This window comes from Heptranchias perlo, chromosome 8 (assembly GCF_035084215.1).
Source record: "Heptranchias perlo isolate sHepPer1 chromosome 8, sHepPer1.hap1, whole genome shotgun sequence".
NCBI lineage: Eukaryota > Metazoa > Chordata > Chondrichthyes > Hexanchiformes > Hexanchidae > Heptranchias > Heptranchias perlo.
Window position 1 is genome coordinate 71,814,648 of NC_090332.1, and position 25,016 is coordinate 71,839,663.

At 40.5% G+C, this 25,016-nt stretch overlaps 1 protein-coding gene across 5 annotated transcripts in view; it reads right to left on the reverse strand.

Moving 5' to 3' along the window:
- Positions 1 to 25,016, reverse strand: part of LOC137324685 (mitogen-activated protein kinase kinase kinase kinase 3) — a 233,859-nt gene that overhangs the window by 43,866 nt on the left and 164,977 nt on the right. For 4 of the 5 annotated variants that reach the window (XM_067989274.1, XM_067989275.1, XM_067989271.1 and 1 more), the window contains 6 exons: positions 21,125 to 21,183; positions 8,957 to 8,995; positions 8,617 to 8,667; positions 6,810 to 6,852; positions 2,475 to 2,646; positions 164 to 285 (listed from right to left, as the gene is read on the reverse strand). In XM_067989274.1, the coding sequence (XP_067845375.1) occupies positions 164 to 285; positions 2,475 to 2,646; positions 6,810 to 6,852; positions 8,617 to 8,667; positions 8,957 to 8,995; positions 21,125 to 21,183 (486 nt within the window). The remainder of the gene's footprint in view (positions 1 to 163; positions 286 to 2,474; positions 2,647 to 6,809; positions 6,853 to 8,616; positions 8,668 to 8,956; positions 8,996 to 21,124; positions 21,184 to 25,016) is intronic. The other variant, XM_067989272.1, reaches the window with a different exon arrangement.

Genomic DNA, 25,016 nt, shown 5'->3' on the forward strand with positions numbered 1-25,016 from the left:
AAAACTAGATGATTTTCCTTTTATTCTCTCATTGACATGGAAACACAAGAAAGGATATACTGCAATAATAGAAGTACATTTACAAGGCTTGAAAACGGTAAACCCTTTAACTACTGTATATAACCGACCACGACGGACTTTGCAAAGCAAATGGAATGCTCACAGGGAGGTCCTTCTTTTCTTTCCTTGGAGGAAGCCCCGGTGGATAACTACTTCTGTTTTCATACTGTTGCTGAGGAGTGCTGTCTTTCTCACCATTTACCTGTGTGGAGTTCACTCCATTTCCTGAACAGAAAAGTACATATTTTCAGTAATCATGAACATATTGACAAATTGTGCGTCCTGACACTTGAAACCACTAACTTCTAAGCAATACGAGATCATTAACTCCTGGTCAAAATAGAAAACGACATCGCTGGCCTGTATAGGCACGCTGAGCCTTTAAGCTCACATGCGGCCTTAAAAAAAGTGTCCTATGACAAGCAATGCCGTTAACCATTTACCTTCCTGGATGCGTATTGCTGCCGCTGAAGAAGCTTTGAAATATCACTTTCCGAGGCAATTCTTCCAGCAGCCACATTATTATACAGCCTCATTTATGTTCCAGTACTAATGCCAAAGCTGAGGCTGCTGTTAGTGGTTAAGGTGAGCAGGAACAGTCCAGTATACTGCTTCAGTTCTTAGCTCACTGGGTATTCTGGTGTACCACTTCTTTTCCTGATCAGGATTTGTGGCCCAATGCCACTGTAGAGTGCCACAGCAGTCAGCTGTATGGTACTGATTTATTAATTCAGTAGAACATTTGGCAAAACATTCTCATCGCACAACAAACAGAAGCAAATAGTCAGAGACAGCTAAGCAGTACCCAGAACATATTCACCATCAACAGCAACTGCATAATGTCAACTAGTCAAAGAGAGTAAAGCAGAATGACTGGAAGCAGAAGGGGCAGTGCCCTGTTCCCAAAATCAATATCTTCAATTCAGAATTAGACAAATCAGTGGTCACTGCAGTTGTGGTCAGATGTAAGATTGTGACCAACAGCAAATAACATGTGGCAACAACATTTTAAAGGATAAAAAAATTTAGGTACATCAAAATTAAATTCAAAAGGACAACTCTTCCAACAGCCAAATATAAACTTATAAAGACAGAGGGAAGGAGAAACCACCACTTTAAACATCTTTTGATTTTAAATGTTGAAAAGAAACGTGTCTCTTTGAATTAATGTTTATGACACAGCTCATGAACCCACAAAATGTGTTTAGAAAATTTTCTTTCAAAAAAGTTAAATTTGTTTTCTTGCTGATTTTTTCCTCCACTCCACTCCTAAAGGAATTGACTCCTTGATGGTGTAGGGCTGCATGAGCACTAGTCGTCCTCCTGTACCTCGCCCAAGTGACCATTATTAAGTCCTACTCAGCCACCACCCCTGTGCTCGCTGACCTACACTGGCTCCTGGCCCTCCCCATCTCTGTAACCTTCTCCAGACCGACAACCCTCCCAGAACTCTCCATTCCTCCAACTCGGGCCTCTTGTGCACCCCTACACCCTTTGCCCCACTATTGGTTGCCATGCCTTCTAGGCCCTACATCTAGAATTCCCTTCCTAAACCTCTCCACCTCTCTCTCCTCCTTTAAGACCCTCCTTAAAATTCACCTCTTCAAGCAAGCTTTTAGTCACCCCTCCCAATATCTCCTTCTTTGGCTCGGTCTCGATTTTGTCTGATTATGCTTCTCTGAAGCACCTTGGGACATTTTTCTATGTTGAAGGTGCTATATAAATGCACTTTGTTGTCTTTGTATTCATGTGCGAGTCTCAGTGAGTGGTAAGTGTTATAAACCCAAGCCTAATCAGTCCTCATCCAACATATACATACGCGCACTTCGACGACCTAGCATTCACAGTCTAGACTCACACATGAAGAATGGCCACTTGGATGACATAATGGGGAGCCCTTGGCACCTGTAAAACCATAGCCCAGCACCAGTCAGCAGCCTCAGGACAGGAGGAGAGAAAAAAAAGGGGAAAAGTGAAACATAGAAAATTTAGGCCACTATACTCCAATTTAAATTAAGTGAAAAGGAGGACTGGTCCCTCAATACTGAAATTCTTAAAGTGGTATGTTGCTTAAAATGCTATTATTATTGAATGAAGAAACAAGTTGTGGGGTTATTCCAGCAATACCAAATTATGTGTCCATGATTTTAGCAAAAGAAAGAAAGATTCCAGATATGATGGGAAGGAAGATGGATGCTAGGCTCAAAATAAAATATTTCAGCTGTATCTAGTTGTGTTACATGAAGGTGAACAGCTGGCTTTATTCTCACTACTTTGCAGGGAGCTGATAATTGGAAATGCCTTACTCTCACCAGCCCTATCATGTGAGTCTTCCAGCCATCTCTTGAACTGTTTAAAGGCTCCTGTATACTCTTCCGTGTCACTCAAGCTCTCGTTATCCTCATTGTCATTACCTAGGACACTGTTCCTGATATAACTGCTGGTGGGAGGTAACCGGGGAGGGGGAGGTCTTGGTGGCACTTGTGTGCTTGGTCGTGCAGGGCTGTCAGACGGACATCTCTTAATGGTTCCTTGATTCTCCTCTTCAGGATAATTACTTTCTTGTGGTATGTAGATTGACTTTGGCTGAATATAATAAAAGAAAAACATTATGAAAATCACATATTTGCCCCAGGAATTTTTGAATGTTTCAGATTCATCCCATTACTACAACCCTGGTGATATTCTGCTGACGTGCTATTTTTACACATACTTGCTGATTTTTCTTTCAGTTGTTGAAAGCTGGTGGGCAATGCTGGGCGCACAAGAATCATAGCTCGAGCAAAGCAAGTACAGATACAGACTCCAAAATGTCTGCACAGTTACTGATAAGTCCGAAGAGTTTTCTGATAAGTAATTGGTTATTTCATTAAAGTAATTAGGAGTTGTGAATTTACTGGTGAACTTATTGCTACATTTACTAGTTATTAATACTAGACGTAAATCAGCTCCATCACTACTCACGGACTCAACATGGAAGGCAAAAGGTGTCTGAAAAAAAATCAGCTTGAGCCCACTGAATGTTTTGAGCCAATTACATTTGATAACTTTTTTTAAAACCATGCCAGCTAAGAACGTGTGTGTTCTACAAAGATTCAAAGACTCTACAATTCACCATCTTTTGTAGAACTGAGCCACAGAGACCAGAAGGTCCCGAGTTTTGGTCTGCGCTTAATCAGCTGATCTCAGCTAAGACTGGTCTCAGTATCCCAGAAGAGGAGGAGGAGGAGGAAAAAAAAAGACAACCAGCATCCTATTCCTGACTGCCCATTTAATGTTTTTTGGCATAATTCCAGAGATTACCCGGGTGTTTCGGGAACTGAATTTAAGTATCAAGTAAGCAAAATGCATCGTTTGCTGCATTGCTGTATGATTCATCAATATCATTTATGGTTCAACAAAACCATCTAAAATCAGTAAATTTTATTTAAATATTGTGCTATAAAGTGAGTGAGAGCAAGCGAGGGAGGAATGACAGCCTAGACATGGAGAGCAGGGAAGAATGTGAGGAAGTAAGTGGCAGACATGGGAAGTGTGACAGAAAAGTGAGCGAATGAGAGACAGAGAGAGCACGTGCAACTGCGAGAGAGAAAAATAAAGTGCGAGACCGCGTGCAAGAGTGAACCAGTGTGGAGTGTGTAAAAGAGTGCGTGCAAGACAGCACACGGAGACAGAGAGTGAGTGTGAGTACATGTGGAGAGAGAGAGTGCACATGTGCAAATTAAAGCATACGCACGAGCATGATAGAGGGTGAGCATGCACGGAGAGAGTGAATAGCTGCACTAGAGAATGCATAGAGACAGAATGTGCGAGAGCACAATTGCACATGCAGAAAAAGCAAGTGCACACGAGAGCAAGAGTACTAGTATGTGTGTTTATGGGAGTATATCAGGAGGGGACAGGATTGGGCCGGTACTCACTGTCTAGACTCATGTGAAAGATATTCTTTTGGCCAAGATACCAGAGAGCTAATGTGCCTGTAGAACTGCATCAATCATAACTCAGTGTCTTCAGGAGAGGAGCAGACAACAAGGAGAGAACATGTGGAAAAGCAGAAAAGATTCAAGAACTCATAATTTACCTCCTTAAAACTAAATAAGAAATTAACAATTTTAATCTTTTGCTGTCTTCAACCAACTTGAAGTGGCTTGTACAAGCCTTGATTTTGGCGCCAATATACCACTAGAGGACAGCATTGCCCATTTAATGCTTTTACATTTTGTCTCCAGTTGAAGTATACAAAGAACAAAATAAAAAAAGTGGAGGGGACAATTCTAACACATGCCATGCTGCATATCCATTTATAATGGGTGGTGTAGCATCCATGAAAACATGCAAAATATTAAATGTGCAGCTCATCATTAGGCAGTATTCAGGGCTGCTTTTTTAATTGGTTCCCCCAGTTTTTATTAGTGCTTTTCCCAACCCCACAACTTCAGCTTTCACCAACCTCAGGTTCCAACTATTTTGGAATTTGGACAATACACTTTCCTTTCAATTTAAGATTACAGTCTTGAGGTACTATCCTAATGGGCAACCTCTCAGGTTATCAAGTCAAATTGAGTAGAATGGACCTATACTCTCTGGAGTTTAGAAGAGTGAGAGGTGATCGCATTGAAACATATAAGATTCTGAGAGGGCTTGACAGGGTAGATGCTGAGAGGCTGTTTCCCCTGGCTGGAGAGTCTAGAACTTGGGGGCATAGTCTCACGATAAAGGGTTGGCCATTTAGGACTGAGATGAGGAGAAATTTCTTCACTCAGAGGGTTGTGAACCTTTGGAATTCTCTACCCAGAGAGTTGTGGATGCCCAGTCTTTGAGTATATTCAAGATTGAGATCGATAGATTTTTGGACCCTAAGGGAAATCAAGGGATACGGGGATCAGGCGGGAAAGTGGAGTTGAGGTGGATGATCTTATTGAATGGCAGAGCAGGCTCGAGGGGCCGTATAACCTACTCCTGCTCCTATTTCTTATTTTCTTATGACCTTCAGCTCAATGTTGGCAAAATGAAAGTAATCCTTTTCAATTCCTGCCAGCAATTACATGGTTCTGGCTCTAGCTCCATCAGCCTCCCCTGCTGTTCACTCAGCATGTGCAACCTCAGCATTCCACTTGACCAAGAGCTCACCTTTTTTACTCCAAATCCAGTTACCCAACAACTGCAATTTTCTATTTCAGGAACATTGCCTACTTGCACCCTACTTCTCTCCCTCTGCTGCCAAAAAACCCTAATCTGCACTATCACCACTTTATGGACTGACTTTTCCATTGCGCCCCTCACTAACCTTCCCAAACTTCAGTTGGTCTAGAATCCAACTCATATACAAAGTCCTGAACACCCACTACCGCTATCCTTGCCAAGCTCCATTGGCTCCTTGTCTGCCGAACTATCGGCTTCAAGCTCATCTTCAAATCCCTCTACAGGCTGGCACCACTTTGAGTAATCTTCTCCAGTCGTATATCCCTGCCCATGCCTTCCACTTTTCCACCATAGGCCAATCTTTCAGAATCCTTTCCCAAAACCACTTTGCCTTGCTAACGCTATCAATTACTTCAAAAGCCTCTTAAAAACATCCTGCTTCTACCATGCTTCCCAGTCCCCCTCATCTGCTACCCAGAATCCTCCTCTCCTCCCCCTGTGCAAAGCATCTTAAGACATTCTATTATCTATGGGGTTGCTATATTAATGCATACATAGCTCATTAAAACATAGGTATTAGTCCCTATTACAAAAGGTACAAAATCAGCACGTTTAAAATGAGCACCGTTAGACTTTCCCTCAGTATTTTTACTCCCTCCACCCCACCAAACAAAAAACCTTTGGATTTCTTAAAAAAAAAATCAGCAGTTATACCTAGAATAACAACCCCCTTACATTCTCCTGCTGCAGAATTAATTTGGTAGAAACATACATAACACATCAAAACAGTCAGGAGTAGTTCTATTACAGGTTTTAGAAGCCAATGATTGCACACATTGTACATTAGCGTTTTGTGTTCTTTTCTCACTGACAATTAATGGAATCTAGTCTTGCTTTCAAGTCAAAAACTTGATTAACAATCACTATTTTTGTCTTTGTAGCAGTAATAATTTATAAGTAGTCAGAAAATTTATACAATTCAAATTACAATTCTCTATGAAAAGTGAATTGAACATTTCTACTGAGTGCAATTGTACGAGTATTACAGCATGGCACTGGTTAAGAGAGCTCCGTGCTCTGTTGATCCTGCAAGCTCTGCTTTCCACTAAGTTTAATCAATTCTGACACATTGCTTTAGGCCATATAATCCTGGTGCAGGATACGCATTTATTTCTGTGCTACCACATAACAACAACTTTCTCAGGAATACTTAAAAGTGTTCTTAAGTATGTATCCATCCCTTACAGGATGCCAACAAAACTATATTCTTTAGACCCACATTTGCATAAGGCAGCTATCAGCCCAGAAAGGCTTCAGGAGATTAAATCTTTTAATTCCTATCAAATATGGGAACACAAAGGCCATTTTTAAAAAAATGCACGTATTTAGGTAAATTGTATTAAAAGAACCAAATAATTTATTAGTGCCAATGATGCAGTATTTATTATTTGGTTTTGTTTTGTAACCCACTCACCATACATCTAGCTGCTAGACCGCAACTGACTGCATGGCCACTAATATGACTTCCAGCCATTCTAGAAGTACCATACATTGTATAATTAGATTGTGATATAAAATATTGGTGTACAAGATTGTTGCCAACTTACCTTGGGTGGAAGAGGCGGTGGCACCCTGGGTTTCATTGTTGAGCTACAAATTCAAAATAAAACAAAAGCTAAGTGAGTGATACCTGGCATTATATGCAATAGTTCATACACCTTACACCTCAAATGGCTAAAACAATCTGGGGTCTTTTGTGCAACTGAGAATTAGTCTCTATCAAAAGTTCCTATGCTAAGCTCGACTCCTGATAGAACTAGACAGTGAAATCCCCATTCCAACGAATAAGTGACTGACTGCAGTCACACCAAATGATACACTCTAGCTCATGCTAAATTCTGTCCTACACTTGCTTATCTCACACATGAAATACCTGCCCCTCCACTACCTGTGCTGAAATTTTAATCAAGCAAGATTTTTCTGGACACGTCCAAAAATAATTGTCTTCTAAGCCAATTTTATACAAGCACCCCCCCCACCTCATATTTCTATCAAGTGACTTTCCTCACTTGTGCATGTATCAACCAACAAAATGCATTTTGTGGATACCTACTTTTGAAAAAAAAGGGCTTTCATTTTTTCCTGACAGAAGTAGTTTACTAAATTAGTTCCTCAGTGATGCCGAGCTCGTGGCATATTTCTAATATGTTATCTATTAGTCAAACAAACTACATTCTCCTGGTGCTTATTCAAAAGAAGAGGATGAAGTATTCCTTTTTCTAGCATACATCAGTACTAAACACTCTAGCAACAGACACCATTGCAGGCCAGCTACAATGCTACGTAAAAAGCAGTCTCCTTCCCTGCTGCAATCCAAGTAGAGACCACCCATTTGTTGCTAAATCCAGAACAAGTCACAGGACAACTGAGAACCAGATTTCAATGTTATAAACCACTTTGAACATACAACATCTAGAGGGGAAGCCTGTATCTGCAATCTTGAACCTAAATCCAACTTGGATCACTAGTTAAAGGGCAGTGATGGATTAAATCTTCCTCAGAGTTCACTTAGATTGCAGTTTATCACTTCACTCCATATGGACTCCAATTATAACATAGCAATGAAACAGTGCAGCTAATCTGGTCTACTCCACTGCCTACCACAAACCAAATAACCTTTGAAACTGAGTTACATCTGTATCATGCTAAGTAATTCTAGTTTCTGTTTTGTTCATCATATTATTGCAACCAGGATGGTTTACCTAATACAGTTATTGAAAGCCAGCATTTCAGATTATCAGTGACATACAAGACAATTTTGCATCAGTGACCAATATTACTTTTTTGTCAAAAAATTTTATTGCCCAGGTATTAATGGATGGGATCTGAGCCCTTGTCTCCCAAATTGAACTACAGGAATTCCCTAACCCATTAAATTCCTTTCAAATAATGTAATGGCGATACTGGCAACCTGAGACACGCTTTATCATGTTTTTGACTCACTTACTTTCATCCACATAGCACATGCATTCTAGAAGTTTTGAAAACTGAATTTGGAGCTGCATTTTACATATGAAAAATCTGCCAAGCTAATTCAGCTATCAAGAGGGTGCAGAGGTTACAATAACTATATAAAGCAATACAGCAAAAAGAAATCTTACAAAGTAATGAGTGTGTTTTGAATGGCAATACAGTAAATGTACCACATGACCAAAAGTAAAGAAAAAGGTAGCCAAGCAGGATGGCAATGAGCCATAAAAGGTTGCTTTGGTTTAGATAGGTTAAGTGTACTTTGCTGAAAAAATATTTTAGAATGTCATGCAGAATTTAATGGAGATTATTCTGAATTAGACTCTTCCTTGCATTCAAAGTAAAACCAAATTCAACTATAAACTAGAACAAGAAAAGACTTACTGTTCAGATTCATCATCATCACCATCATCATCTAAATGTGCCACGTGCCCCCTAAGGAGATGAACAAGGTACTTATGGCTCAGTGGATTTCAGTGGAATCATTTCAGCTAAAGTGAAAGAACTCTGGCATGCACTACCTTTAGGGCTTGCTCTATATGGAGCTCATCATTGTATGCTATGTTTTTTATTCATCTAAAGGTAGCTGTAGTCTAAGAAAATTAGACTTATACAAAATCAATTTGACAAGCACTGGAGCAAATCTTTAGGTCACTATATATATAAATAAATAAAAAAGCAAAAGGAAGATTTTATTTTACAAAAGGCAACAAAGGAAAATTACCGTTGATGCAGTTCCTCTTCTACTGATTTTAGTAGACTCCTTGAAGTTTTAAAACAGGAAAGAGGGGCTTATTTTAATTTCACACAGTAAACACCATAAAAATTATGCAGTTTTGAATTCATATGCACTAAACGCAAGAGGAAAAAAAGCACAATGACGCTCTCAGTAGTAAAAAAAGTGGTGTCATACTAAACAATTTGTTTTTATATTTCAGTCACAAATAACACACAATGCAAGTATTTACTGTTATGTTGCAGTACAGCACTGTTCAGATTAATTCATCTCAATTGGAGAAAAAAAGACCTAAAACAGCAGTTACCATAACTAATTTTCATAGCCGATCATGGAAGTACAACTTTCTGTGCAGACTAGGTTTTGATACTCTAACACTGGCTTTTTAAAAAATGTCCACAGACTAAAACAGAATTTTAAAAATGTTGATTTTAAGATCAATTTGATCTTAAAGAGAACCTATGTCACCAAGTATTATCTAGAAGATGCCATGGAAGCAACTATGTAATAGGCAGAATGACCCTTAAGCTTGCATGTAGAGTCAGGTGTCACGTAGCAGAATGGATAGTAAGTTGGCTACAGAACAGAAAACAGAGAGTGGAGTTAAGGGTAGCTATTCAGACTGGCAAAAGGTGGGAAGTGGTGTTCCACAGGGATTGGTGCTGGGACCACTGTTGTTCAAAATTTACACTGATGATTTGGACTCGGGAATCTGAAGTACACTTTCAAAATTTGCGGACGACACCAAATTGGGAGTTGTAGTTAAAACAAAGGAAGAATGCGCCAAATTAAGGAAGACATTAATATGAATGGCCATGTAATTGGCAAATTAATTTCAATATAGATAAATGTGAAGTGGTGCATTTTGGTAGGAAGAATGAGGAGGTGACATACGACTTGGATTATACTTGGAGTCTAAATGGGGTAGGGGAGCAAAGAGATCTAGGGGTACAGATGCACAAATCATTAAAGTAGTGACGCAGGATAATAAGGCCATTAAAAAAGCCACCCAAACTCTGGGGTTCTTCCTAGAGGGATAAAATTGAAAAGCAGAGATGTTAAATTTTCATAGAACCTCGGTTAGACCAAACTTGGAGCACTGATCACAGTTCTGGTCTCCATATTATAAAAAGGAAATAGAGACTTTGGAGAAGGTGCAAAAAAAGATTCACAAGGATGATACCAGAACTGTGAGGATATACTTATCAGGAAAGGCTGAACAGGCTGGGGCCCTTTTCTCTAGGAGAGAGAAGGCTGAGGGGTGACCTGATTGAGGTCTTTAAGATAAGTTTGATAGGGCAAACGTAGAGAAAATGTTTCCACTTGTGGGGGTGTCCAAAACTAGAGGTCATAAATATAAGATAGTCACTAATAAATCCAATAGGGAATTCAGGAGAAACTACTTTACCCAAAGAGTAGTAAGAATGTGGAACGCGCTACAAGTAGTTGAGGTAAATAGCATAGATGTATTTAAGGGGAAGCTGGATAAGCATATGAGGGAGAAAGGAATAGAAGGGTATCATGATAGTGTTAGATGAAGATGGTTGGGAGGAGGCTCGTGTGGAGCACAAATGCCGGCATAGACAAGTTGGGTCGAATAGCCAGTTTCTGTGCTGTAGATTCGATGTAACTATGTAACTGCTTGTACGACAGGTTGCACTCAAATGCTATCTGCTGCTTAGTTACTGGTTTGCCTTGGATCCTTGCGTTGGAGGAAACAAATACTGTGGAGTTTCTAAATTGTTTTTGCAAGGCACATTGTTCTGAAGCTTAAGCATCTCCATAGTGGAAATAAAGGGGGGAATTTTAACCCCGCCCTTGGGGGCCGGGGGCGGGGGGTGTGTGTGTGGGGGGAGGGTAAATTGCTAAAAGTATGAAACCCTACCCTAACCCGCCGCGAACATGCCTATTTCTGGTTTTACCGCGGCGGGATTGGGGACGTCTGAGTAACCCGCTCTGGAGAGGCCAGTCAGTGATATTAATATTTAAATGAGACTGTGTTCCTCAGATTTTGGCAGCCATTTGAATTTAACCCGGCAGCGAATGGGAGGCGAGATTCAGCAGGCAAGTGCTTTTCCAGCACTGCTTATGGGCCTGGAGGAGCAGGAGTGCTTCCTCCCACCCCCACAAGCAAACCTTCTATCGAGATCTCTCTCCCCATTCCCCCCTCCCCATCCCTCCCCCGCGATCTCTCCCTCCCTCCGTCCGAACACCCCCCCCACCCCAATCTTCTCAAATGCCTGAGACCATCCCCAGCTGCTGCCTTGTACCACAGGCTTTCCTGCCTGGCAGCCACCCAGCCAGCCCCTCAATCTGGCCGTCGCCGGGCAGGAAATTGAGTAAAAAAATTCTACTCAGCTCCTGCCGTTAAATTCGGCAGGACCTCCACCTCCCGGTATTTCCCGGCTGCTGACATGTGCCCCTGCTCCCTCCTCCCTCCCCACCAATATCTAGGCCAAAGTGTCAGTTCTGACTTTGCTGAGAATGCAACAATGGGACAATTTCTTGATTCAAATGAGAGTGCAAAGTGATCTCAAGTTAAAAACCCCAGATGAGTCCTAAAGACCACTCTGTCATAATGCCTAATCAAAGACAGCTAATCCAGAGTCAGGGCTTCCAGTTCACTAACTCTGGCATGTCAGAAGTACCGTTTACCATGTAAGAACCTCAAGCTCACAGTCAAGGTTCATTAGTGCAAAGTACTAAATTAAGGCCCCAATTAGGAACCACCTTACTTAAAATAGGACAATGGGCAATGTTTTAACAATCCAAACACAAGTGGGCCATCAGATTGAAATCACATGAACCCAAATAGAACTAAGTTTTAAACCAGTGTTGAATAGATACATGGAATCACAAAATAAAACCTGATGAGGAAGGATCTATCTTAGCTCATCCATCTTAGACCCTCCACCCCTCATTACAGCATGAAATTGTTTCATAAATGATTCCAGGCTTTTGCCTTCACTATTCCACCCAGAAGTCCATTCCATATTTTGATCACTCTGTGAACTACTTCTTTCTGGCATCAGTCCTAAATTTGCTTTTCACTAGTTTGAACCAGTGCTCTTCTCTGATGGTTTAGCCTGAAGTAATTTTCTGAACTTACCATTTCCACACCGTCTGCTATCATACAAGTTCATGTCAGTCGCCTCCTTTCAAGGCTGAAAAACCCAAGTTTTACCCTCAATTCAGTCCAATGAAGACTGAATCAACAAATTGGCTCTTGGCTGAACTGCTCCCCAGGGCTTGAAAGTCTCCTTGTGTCTTGGTTACCAGAAGAGAACCCTAAATCTATGGTCTGACCAAAGCAATATACTATTTTGAGCATGACTTTCTCTGACTTGTACTGTATTGTATTGTTTCGGCCATACAGTTCAGCATTCCATTTGCTTAATTTCCCCCTCCACAGAGGCTGGATGTGATATGCACAGAGTCCAAGACCCTAAATCGCTTAACTTCACCCTCAACTATTGTAACACCATTCATAGTGTACTTAGGTCACCCATTTTTTTTTCTTTCTATGTAGTACTTTACACTTGCCCAAATTAAATTGTTCCGGCCACTTACATTTTGCAGTTCCTGAGCTGCCTTCTCAGATTCAAATGCCCCTTCTAGTTAGGTATCATCTACAAATCTGAAATATTTGCATTGCGTTTCTGAATCCAAGTCATTGAATAAACAGCAGGTACAATAGGGGTCCTGACACAAATCAAAGGAGCACTCAAGTCCCCACAACATAACTCCTCTAACTAGTACCCGCTGCTTTTTTCCTTCAGCTAATTTATTATCCATGCCCAAGATTTGCCCGGAGTCCCCACCACTTTGAGCTTAATGAGTAGCCTTTCTATTAAACGCTTTTTGGAAGTCTGGGTGCATAATTTCACTGTCTACTTGGGATGTTACTTCCTCAATGCGAGCTGCTGCCATTCTCAAATTTCCTCCTAATTATCGATTCCATTATTTTACCAGGACTGAAGGAAGACTAATGGTTCTATAGCTGCATGCGGCTGTTTTGACATCCTTTCTGAAAAGGAACAGCATGTCAGCCTGTTTCCAAACTAGAGGCACCTCCCTAGTGTTCACTGACTCCCTTATAGCAGCTGTCAATGCCTCACAAATCTGGTCTCTCAGTACTCTGGGATAAATACCATCTATCCCCAGGGATTTGTTTGCTTTGAGCCTTTTTAACCTGAGAGTGCACTGATACTAAAACTGTAGCCTCAGTGTGGAACAGTTTCACTTTGCAGTTAAGAGTATAAATGCAACCTGAATCTAGAGTCCAGGCCTAAACTGATACCACAGTGAAGCAGAGCATGACTAACTATATTTTGTTCCAAATTCAGGTCAAGTACTTCATGCTAATGCTAAACTAATGTAAATGAACTCTGGGATTTCCATTTTTATTGAAGTTGTTAGTTCGACTTGGGGAGGGCTTGTTCTCCTCTACGATTGCTCTCTATGAATTTCAGAGTTATATTTCCTGCCCTGGCTCATTACCACCATGCCCAAGAACCATGGTTTGTGGGGCCAATAAGGGGGTTAACTTTCGCTCATATCACATCTTTTTTATCTACCTGTGGGATCAGAGTAACTGAGGATTCATACATCTTTGAGTCCAGGGAGAGGAGAGACCATCAAGGTTCCAGACTGCCACAGGGTCTATCGCTGAGCAGAAACACAGGAGTCGATGATTGTCCAGAGAGGCAAATAGATCTGTCTCTGCACGCCCCGAGCTCCCCAAAACATTTGAATTACCTCCAGATGAATTTTCCAATGAAGGTCAACTGTCAGCGCGTCACTGGGGAATCCGGAAGTGACCGGGGTGGAGCCGGGCTCCGAACCCGCCTCGGAAACCCCTGATTTTCGCAGCCCTCCCGCCGTGAACGCACCCGTTCAGGGGTGCGAAAATCGAGCCCAATATCATGCTAACAAAAATGTATCAGTGGGATCATATCTTGACAAAGGATAGTGAACAAGTATCTCCTGTTCCCCTCGTTTGTTGGCATGACACAGAACACACATGCTATTTTCCCCAGACAATGCACTGGAAGTGTTCTTGAGCTTGCTTTAATGCCTCAGCTCTAATCAATTGTTGCACCAAGTGAACTGCTCGATTGTCCATTTTTCCAGAGCTCAGCTGCCTTGTTGATCCCATCAGGCTGGTGCCTCCTACTGCCATCAAGTTTCGTACAGGAGACTGTCCAGTAGTACACTGTCCTGCTGTGACCACCAAATGAGATCCAGAGTTGAGGCCTAGTCCCTCCTTACCGATTGGGAAGCAAACTCTCTGCAGGACCACTACTGGTTGATCAGATTCATGAGATAGATACTGATGTGGAAGGTCATTCAGTCCATCTTAGCTCATCTATCCAGAATTTTAAAAAATTTACATACCACGTCATCTAATTGCCTCTTCAATGAATCTCAGATTTGCAACTCCACTACCCTACGTGGAAAATCACTCAAGTGTAGATCACACAACTTTGTGTTAAGAAGCTGTTCCTGACATTGTAAAGGTGTCAGAAAGAGTAGACAAGGGTAATGCAGTAGATGTAATATATCTGGATTTTCAAAAGGCCTTCGATAAGGTACCATATTGTAGATTCATGATTAAGGTCCGAGCATGTGGAGTCAGGGGACACGTAGCAGAATTGATAGCAAGCTGGCTACAAAACAGAAGAGAGAGAGTAGGGGTTAAGGGTAGCTACTCAGACTGTTGGGAAGTGGTGTTCCACAAGGAATGGTGCTGGGACTACTGTTGTTCACAATTTATATTAACGACTTGGACTCGGGAATCGGATGTACAATTTCAAAATTTGCGGATGACACCAAGTTGGGGAGTGTAGTTAACACAAAAGAAGAATGCGGCAAAATGCAAGAAGACTTTAATAAACTTGCAGAATGGGCGTGTAATTTGCAAATAAATTTCAATATAGATAAGTGTGAGGTGGTGCATTTTGGTTGGAAGAATAAGGAGGCCACATGTTGCTTGGATAATGAGAGTTTAAACGCGGTAGAGGAGCAAAGGGATCTTGGGGTACAAACACACAAATCACTAAAAGCAGCGCCGCAGGTTAATAAGGCCATAAAAAGGCAAAACAAGCAATAGGATTCATATTTCTAGAGGGGTAGAATTGAAAAGCAGAGAAATTATGTTAAACTTGAATAGAATCTCGATTCACAGTTGGAGAACTGTGCACAGTTCTGGTCTCCGTGTTATAATATAAAGGCATTGTTGAAGGTACAAAAAAGATTCACAAGGATGATCCCAAAACTGAGAGGATATACTTATCAGGAAAGACTAAACAGGCTGGAGCTCTTTTCTCTAGAAAAGAGAAGGCTAAGGGGTGACCTGATAGAGGTTTTTAAGATAATGAAAGGGTTTGATAGGGCAGACAAAGAGAAAATGTATCCACTTGTCGGGGAGTCCAAAACTAGAGGTCATAAATATAAGACAGTCACTAATAAATCAAATAAGGAATTCAGGAGAAACTTCTTTACCCAAAAAGCGATAAGAACGTGGAACACACTACCACAAGGAGTAATTGAGGCAAATAGTATAGATGCATTTAAGGGGAACCTAGATAAGCACACGAGAGAGAAAGGAATAGAAGGATATGTTGAAAGGGCTAGATGAAGTAGGGTGGGAGGAGGCTCGTGTGGAGCATAAATGCCGGCATAGGCCAGTTGGGCCGAAAGGCCTGTTTCTGTGCTCTAGACCTAATGCAAGAGTCTCAGGTAGTATAAATCAGATTGAAGGCCAAAAAAAAAAACAGGTTGTCCACTTGAGCTGTAGCTGTGACTACTTATAATTGATTGTAAATCTCAACCTTTGGATATACCGAGTATTTGCCGCAGCCTGTACTAGCAGACTTCAGGCAATGGGCTCTGATGAAAGAATAAGAAGAAATAAAGAGAGATAGAAAGAAAGAAAGACACAGACAGGACACAGAAAGCTACGTGGGTGAGAAAGGCAGTTACAGGTAGCGAAGCACAACTTTTATTTTGTTTTGTTTGTGACACAAGACATCAACGAGTAAGTTATTGAACAAAATATAAATACAGCTTCCAAAACATTGCTAATAACCACTGACTGATTAGTCCAGTGTTTGGCGAGCAGTTTTGATACTTATCATGGTTCTGCTCAGAAATTTTGAATGGACACTCACTCATTCACTCACCCACCCCCTCCTCCGCCACTGCTGCTCGCTAACCTCCTGCCGCTATCACTCGATTTGGCGGCCTGACACCCTCCGGCTGCAGCTGCCACTCTAATCTTGTACACGCAGTATTACCAGTCCCAAACTAGTAACTATCATAGCTGCTTTCTGGTTTTGGCTTTGTAATCTCATTGCTTTCTGGTGGGTCCAGGAGTGGCCAAACAGCAACCTACTATCACACAAATGCTAGAAACGGTAGATATAATTATGTCTATACTATGAAGAGGCTCTTCCAACAGCCCAGTTTGTAAAGCTAACATGTAGTTGAGGCATACAGACAGGAAGATCCCAGGTTTGTGGGTGTTGAGTTGGTTGATCTTAACCAAGACAGCAGCTGAACAGCAGGGATTTCTGCTCCTGATCACTATCCAGTGATCCTTCTGAAAAGCACGCATGGGTACGTGGTGGGTGAAGTTGTGATCGAGCATAATTGTGATGTTCCTATACGTGACTGCTTAGCTTGCCAACACACTCTGATGAGAGAATGGCCACTTAATCGATGTACTAAATACTTGAATAGGTGTCAATGCCTTTGAGAGAGGAAGGGAGAAAAATGGCATCAAAGGAGAAAAACTCTTCCATGGATTGTGACTATTTAGCATTTGAAATGAACATTTCTTTAATGGATGAAATAGAGATGGTGCACATTTTTTGCAAAATAGTGCATTCGGTAGTCAAAGAGATCTGTTTTCATCATGTACACAGAAACAGAAGCAAATTATGCAACCACTAAAACCTCCCAATACTGAGGTTATTGTAACAGTCATTCTGGGCAAAAGTTTCTTGCGCAAGGTCAATTTAAACATTGTAGGCAGATTCTACAACGAAAGTAGAATTAGGAACTCTCAATAAAAAAGGTAATAAAATTTAGGGGACCATTTTAAATTGTCACATTGATGTTTGAGGAGCCTTGCTGTGTTGAAATTGGCTGCCACCTTTCCTACATTACAACAGTGACTATACTAAAAAAAATGTACTTCATTGGCTGTGAAGCGCTTTGGGACATCCTGGGGTCAGGAAAGGCGCTATATAAATACAAGTTCTTCCTATTTTTTTTAATTGTAAACAATTTTACAACACCAAGTTATAGTCCAGCAATTTTATTTTAAATTCACAAGCTTTCGGAGGCTTCCTCCTTCGTCAGGTGAACGATGTGAAACATCGTTCACATCGTTCACCTGACGAAGGAGGAAGCCTCCGAAAGCTTGTGAATTTAAAATAAAATTGCTGGACTATAACTTGGTGTTGTAAAATTGTTTACAATTGTCAACCCCAGTCCATCACCGGCATCTCCACATCATATTTTTTTTTAAATTAAGTAGAACAGGACAAAGGTTGAAGAGTAGAAGAGAAAATATGTTAAGAAGCGGTGGTTAGATAATGCCAAACTTAGGTTTTAAAGCCTGTAGAATAAAGGGAAGGCTGAGGGACATCGGGAGTTTCAGTTCCCCTGTCCTGGCTAATAATAAGCTGCAGTAGGAGATGGTGCAATGAATTTGCATTTCAACAAAATCAGGATGAAGGAAGCTGGAGAACATGTCGGAAGACATACTTGGGAGTTTCAGAGGTACAGGCAAAAATTAAGTGCAGCAATAACCATAGTATTCCTGATAAAGTAGGAAAAAGATTATGACAGAAATACAGATGTAGATAGTGGGAATAGTCGGTGGCTGGAATTGAATGATAGGCAGCCTGTCAGACAAGCCTTTGCTTATATTCTGTTTTTAAGCATAAGAGTGTGCTACAGGGGTTTCCCTAGAGAGAGAAGCAGTATTCAAAATCTGGACAGACTTAGGCTTTAAGAGATACTAAAGGTTAAAAAAAAGCTTGAAATAGAAAACCAAATCTTCAGGAGGCAGCTTTACCACTGGAAGAGACGTGGGAGTACAACTTGAGATCACAGCAGAGAGTTAGTGCAAAAACAAAAATGTCAACAGATGACGGAAGAAAGATCAAGATCAAATGTAAATGTTAGTTGGGCTTCTGAAGCATTTGAGATAAATAGACTGTGTTTGAGGATTTGAAAGAAATTAGATTTTCACTGCCTCACTGAAGGACAGGAAGCAGATCAAGAGTTGGGATTCAACCATTCTACTGTGAGGAATGAAGGTTATGTGCACCGAGGGCATGAAATCTAACAAATGCAAATAGGATTGGATAATGATGGAAAGAGCAGTGAAGGAATAGAGTGGCAGAGAGGACTGGGCCATCAGGAACCCATAAATTGATGAAAAAGTCAGAGAATGAACCATTAAGAGCAGCACAGATAAAACTAGTTGAGAGGTAAGTAGTCATGAATACCTTTGGCCGAAAACAAGATAATCGAACCCTGTCAAAGACTTGAGATTGTCACAAATTGAGAAATTTTTGCTGGCTTATTTTTAAAGAACATAAAAAGTAGGAGCAAGAGTAGGCCATACGGCCTCTAGAGCCTGCTCCGCCATTCAATCAGATCATGGCTGATCTTCAACTTCAACTCCACTTTCCTGTCCCATCCCCATACCCCTTGATTCCGCTAGAGTCCAAAAATTTATCTATCTTAGCCTTGAATATACTCAACAACTCAGCATTCACAACCCTCTCGGGTAGAGAATTCCAAAGATTCACAACCCCGAGTGAAAAAATGCTTCCTCATCTCAGTCTTAAATGGCCGACCCCTTATCCTGCGACTATGCCCTCTAGTTCTAGACTCTCCAGCCAGGAAAAACAACCTCTTAGCCTCTACCTTGTCAAGCCCCCTCAGAATCTTATCTATTTCAATGAGATTATCTCATTAACAAGAAATCTGTTAATAGATCGATATCTTTATATAAATTATAAATGCAAGTTATTTTGTGTCATGAATGTCTGGCTGAAATATGTGAAAGCAGTTGAGACTGCAGGCAGTGTGTGTTTACTTGCTTGTTTGCAACTTACGGGATCGTCGTCAAGATATTGGGGGCGAAATTGGTCTTTGGTTGCAGCGCAAAATGGGTGATAACGAATCGGCGTTCCCGTTTCACAGTCCACCTGGTTTTCAGTTCCATTGACTTTTGTAGTTTGGATTGTAGGAGTGACATGCATGCACCAGCTTGCAATGTTGACACTGCTGAAACCAGCGCCCCTATCACAATGAAATTGTATCCAAGAAAATGTGTCTATGATTCTGCCACCAGGCACAAGTTTTAATAATGTAAACATGGGGGATTGGCACTCAGATACTGTTCTCACCTGATCTCAATTACTGGTACGCTAAATAGTAATGTGCCACTAGATTGCAAGAATCTGGCTTTATTGTTCCTTTAATCGCAAAAGTTTGACAGCCATGTCTTCAAATTAAAGTATAAAAGACAAAAAGCTTTTAGCAGTTAGGGAGTTGGTGTAGCAAGTCCCATCCTCCCAGCTTTCGTCGGTGAAACTTGTTTTGCTACAGCTTTTTGCCACTTTAGATGCAAGTGCAACCCATCAAAAGTAATGGTTGGCACTACCTTTTTGCAAAACTAAAAAAAAAATGGAGCATAACGTTTAACCAACAAGCTACAAATGCTCCCGCTGAAATTGAAGTCTGAACAACTGAATACTAGTTTTAAGATCCTCACCTGTTCAGCACTGGTCTGCCCGGTGTTTATGGGCAAGGCTAACATTATGGGTGAACTTATGAAATTAGGTATGGGGTCTGTTTCACAAAATTTTGTATTTAAATTAGGCCTGCGGTTGCTCGTAGCCTGCCTCTTCCTGCCCCCCACCCCCCACAAATCAGTCCTTGTAAAATTAGGCATGCTATGACCTATTGGGCACTGCCAGTGAGGCCTCCGGAAATCAAGGCTCACATGCCTACTTTTTTTTAAAAGCTCTTAATAGACTCCTTTAACTGTAAGATTAACTTACACAGGTCTAATGTTGCGAATTTTTAAAGAGAGAATTGAATATATTTCTATATATACAAATAACAGATGTCAGGTATAGAGATAATGGAATGCCTTCATTCATTTTTGTTTTTCACATACTGATTCAAAACCAACTAGAGACTGCATTTGGTTTGCAAACCACCTTCATCCATGAATCCATATGTAATATACAAATAGTACACTTTAACCGTGAAAAAGATGAATGTGAAATTGTCAGTTCCCCATTGTCTGCAACAAGTTACAATTCCGTATCAGCTTTGCTCAGAGATGGCACTCTCAGCTCTGAGTCAGAAGATTGTAGATTCAAGCCCCACTCCTGGACTTGAGCACATAAACTAGGCTGACATCTGTATGTAGTACTGAGGGAGTACTGCATTGTCAGAGGTACCAAACCAAGGCCCCATCTGCCCTCTCAGGTAGATGCAGAAAATTCCATGGCACCATTCAAATAACAGAGGAGTTTGCCTGACGTCCTGACCAATGTTCCCCTCAATCAACACCATCAAAACAAATCTGGTCATTATCACATTGCTGTTTGTGGGACCTTGCTGTGCGCAAATTGGCTATAACGTTGGCTTACAACAGTGACTACACTTCAAAATAATCCATTGGTTGTGAAGCACTCTGGGATGTCCATGAAAAAAGTGTTGTATAAACGCAAGCTCGATTTTTGATTCGTAATTCAACCAGACTTACAAAATGGAATGATTTTGCCAGTATTTCAGTGTCCATGGCAAGATCTTTGTTTATGTTTCAGTACAGGGCACGTGTTCCAACCACAGACAGCATGAAAATACAGCTCACCATTTTGTATTTTTCTGCTGGTGATTTAGGAAAATACATGCTTCACATGTAACTTAATCCTTGATGTTCGCACATTTAAAGCCTAAAGTACGGAAAAGGGAATACTATGATACTTGCTTATGTGCTTTTTCATGACATTTATAAATGACTTGTAATATCCATTTTTAAGATAATTTATAATGGCACAATACGTACATTTGATTAAAAATAAAAACGAGCAGAATTGGTAGTAAAATGCTTACTTATTTCCACCTAATAAATAACTGCTGTGGGGTTCTTGGCCATATTCTAGCTGTAGATCCTGCAGGTTAAAAGAAAACAGACATAGGTTGCATAAAAATGATTCACATGAATTATAATTACTGTAAAACAAAGTCGCTTTACATCAAAGCTCTAACAAAGACAAAAATGTTAATGGAAGAAGAATGATTCAGTGTTAGAAAGGACAGATTTGCAAGAAGTTTGGTGAAGTAAAGAAACTATCTGCGAGGCCTACATTTTGTAGCTATTAGAAGTATCAAAAAAATTCATTGGTAAATGCACTAAATTTGAATTTCTACAAATTATGTAGAACAGTTAATATATGGCATCTCGTTCTGGTGAACTTCAAGAAGAAATCAACCACATATAACAGAGAAGTTTAGCTGTGAGTAGGGCAATTGATCCATCAAGGTACAGCATCCTGCTACAAGAGGCACGATTTTCACCCTATAGTGCAATTTTCCACAGCACTTCAATCTTAACCAGCAGCATGCTTTTAAATACCTCTCTCAGCTCACCTAAGAATGAAGGTTTCCAACTGGTTTCTGTAGTAGTTGCTTGTATAGTCGGTACGTTCTCTGCTTACTGTGTTAATTGATGTTAGATGTGGCTCAGTTGGTAGCACTCTTGTCACTGAGTCGGAAGGTTGTGGGTTCAAGTCCCACTCCAGAGGCTTGACCACAAAATCTAGACTATCAGTGCGGTACTAAGGGAATGCTGCACTGTCAGAGTCGTTGTCTTTCAGTGAGACAGTCTGCCCTCTCAGGTGGATGTAAAAGATCCCATGGCATTATTTCGATGGACAGCAGGGGACTTCTCCCCGGTGTCCTGGCTAATGTCTATCCTTCAATCAACATCACTAAAAAAGATTATCTGGTAATTTACCTCACTGCTGTTTGTGGAACCTTGCTGTGTGCAAATTGGCTGCCACGTTTCCTAAATTACAACAGCGACTGCACTTCAAAAGTATTTCATTGGCTGTAAAGTGCTTTGGGACATCCTGAGGTTGTGAAAGGCACTATAAAAATGCAAGTTTTTCTTTATTTCTGTTACTGGCACTTAAATTCAAACTCTAATTTTCACAAGTGCTGCGGACCAGAGTGTGTGCTGACTGTACAATCAGCTCTTACTGTAACAGCTGGAAACTTCCTTCACTCTTTGCTGGGCTGAGATCCAGAAGACTAGCATATTAAAACATGCTGCTGATTAAAACTAAAGAGCCTGTTAGAGGGCAAAAGCTGAGGGGGCTGCAAATAAAGTACCCCAACTGCCCTGGCATTTTTAGCCACACCACATCACTTGCCCTAGCCATGAGCCACATTTCCAGATCATCACAAAGGTCGTTAAGAGAGATCATATCTAGGCACTTGACAAGAAATGAGAACACAAACCTGCAACTTAAGCAATACTTTATTTTGAGGGGACATCAACAAGCATATCATTGTAGTGTATTGCAATGGGGTCAAAGTGAAGTCAGGAGGCAACTGCTAGCTAATGTTAACTCAACCTTTCTCATGTCTGTCTGCATTCTTACACAATTTTGTAATTTTGGACTTCAGGACTTCAAACAATTAAGAAATTTAAGTTCTTAGAAAAGAAGATTCAATGGAAAGGCTAGTGCCCAAACTTGACCTAAATATAAATTAACAATTTTTAAAATTATGTTGCATTTAACCATCTTTTTCCAATTCCCCCCCCTCCGAAATTTCTCTCCCCCCTTCCCCCCGAAAAGATCCAACTCCTTATTGGGGTACAGTTCCATGGGGTCTGGTTGTCTTCTCGTAGCTTATCCAAATGAGCTTAGACAAAGAGAATCAGCAGGCTGTTCAACTGCATGAGGCATCACAATCAAATCCAATCCTATCCTTTCCTAATGTCCACATTTAACTAATGGTGTCAAATCATTAACTACTATATAGTGAACAGTCACTGAAGTGTTAACTCTTAATGTGCAATGGACAAGTTTACTCCTCTGGACACAAGCTTCCAAGGGCCGCCAGTTAGTTTACTTATAAGTCAGCAGTCTTTACTGTTCTAATGCATCAGAAAGCAACCTGAACGTATCACAGACATGACCATATACGTACTCAGTGTTTCGACTGGTTGAAAAAATTCCCCTTTGAGTTTATTTTCAATCAGTGAAAGCCTAACCTTTTTGAAGTGGTTCCCATCTCCAAAGTGGACAGTGGATGCCAGGAGAAAAAATAAATAAATTGTTAAATAAGTTTTTCCCCTAAAACAAACTAAGTAGAGAAGTAGAGTAGATTATGTAGAAAAAATAAAATTAAATATAGAAACAAAAGCAGGACACAGAATGGGAAGGAAGATAGCCTGGAGAAGGGAAGGCAGGGTGAGCAGAATTTAAATTTTAAAAACTGTAAACGATTACAATAAAAGTACTGTTCTGAACATCTTGGTAGCTTTATTACTCTAATATTAGTGCTTGTTTCAGTATCAAAACCAGACAGCCCAGGGAAATAGACATTTCCCTGGACCAGCCAGCAGTCTGAAGGTTAACTGTATGATAATAGTTGAGGCGTACAGTAGCATTAAGTAAATAAATATATTCCTGAAATTATAATGGAATGCCACTGAATGTATGCTGCCTTCCCCTTTAAATAAAGCATTACTGAAACATGAAATCACATCAGAGAAAGTATTAAGAACTATGGGCCAAATGTGACCTGCAGCTTCTCTTGAATATCGTGGTGGGCAACAAACCTCTTCAACACCATATAGGACTGTTGGAACCTCTGCTTTTTTTGCTTTGTACCATGCTTATTTAGTAATAGGATAGTTAATAGTAGAGATGAATGAACAGTTAAAATTTGATTTTTTCCTTTAAAGAGCAAGTGAATTCTCATGATTGATGTATCTGATACTTTTTCAAAACGACTGTAGATTATTCGGTGATGTTTTCAGATTGCTTCTTCTCGTGTAATTGGCCACTCTCCATTTAAGGGAAAATGCTACATTGGTAAAAACCCAGGTACTTCCATTTTTAACAAACCTGAATGAGGAATTCACATCAAAAAACATGTTCTTCAAGGTTGCCTCAACTAAATGGCCAACCACTGCTTCCAAACTAGATATATGAAATTTAACACAGCAAATTAAATCTAAGCTGTTGACTCTTCTTCATGGATGGTTATTTGTGGCCTTCTCAATTCCCTTCAGTCATGCTCTCCACTAAGTTAGCAACGTATGCTCTGAACCCAGCCAACAGTTCCAGCCTCATTTGGTACTAAGTTCCCACAAAACCCAAGATCTCTATAAAACTAATTGCAAATGCTAAATTATCAGAAAAGTCACTCAAAACCATGCCAGTCACTCACTCTAGTGAACTCTAACTCTGCCTAAAAGCAAAGCATGAAGTAGGAATTTCCAATTTTTTTTTCAATTTTTAAATTACAGAATTTGCTCCAGAGTCCAAGGTAAAAACTCCAATTTCTATGTAAAATCTGAGCTGTGATGACACTTGAAATTTGTCAAGTTCAACCTCCTTCAAGTGGATTATTGTGGAATTTGGTTTCTGTGATCACTACTCAGTGATTATTCAGCTGCAACGATCGATCTGTATTGGCCAAAACAACAAGCACATGCATCTGTCTGACTGCATGTTTACAATAATCAGTAGAGTTTGATTGCATTGATTAGATTAGCAATACTGCAACACTAATTGAAGTCTATTATTTATAAATGCAAAAACTAGCATCTTCTACTAGAAGCTTGGAGTTGCTCACAGACCAAGTCGCAAAGCTTTCTCTTTCCTCCTGCCCTTAAGTGCTGATGCTCTGCCTTTCCCAGCCACCCACCTGATTGTGAATGAAGTTTGTGTTCTTCTATCTGCTGTGTGGAACATACATATATATA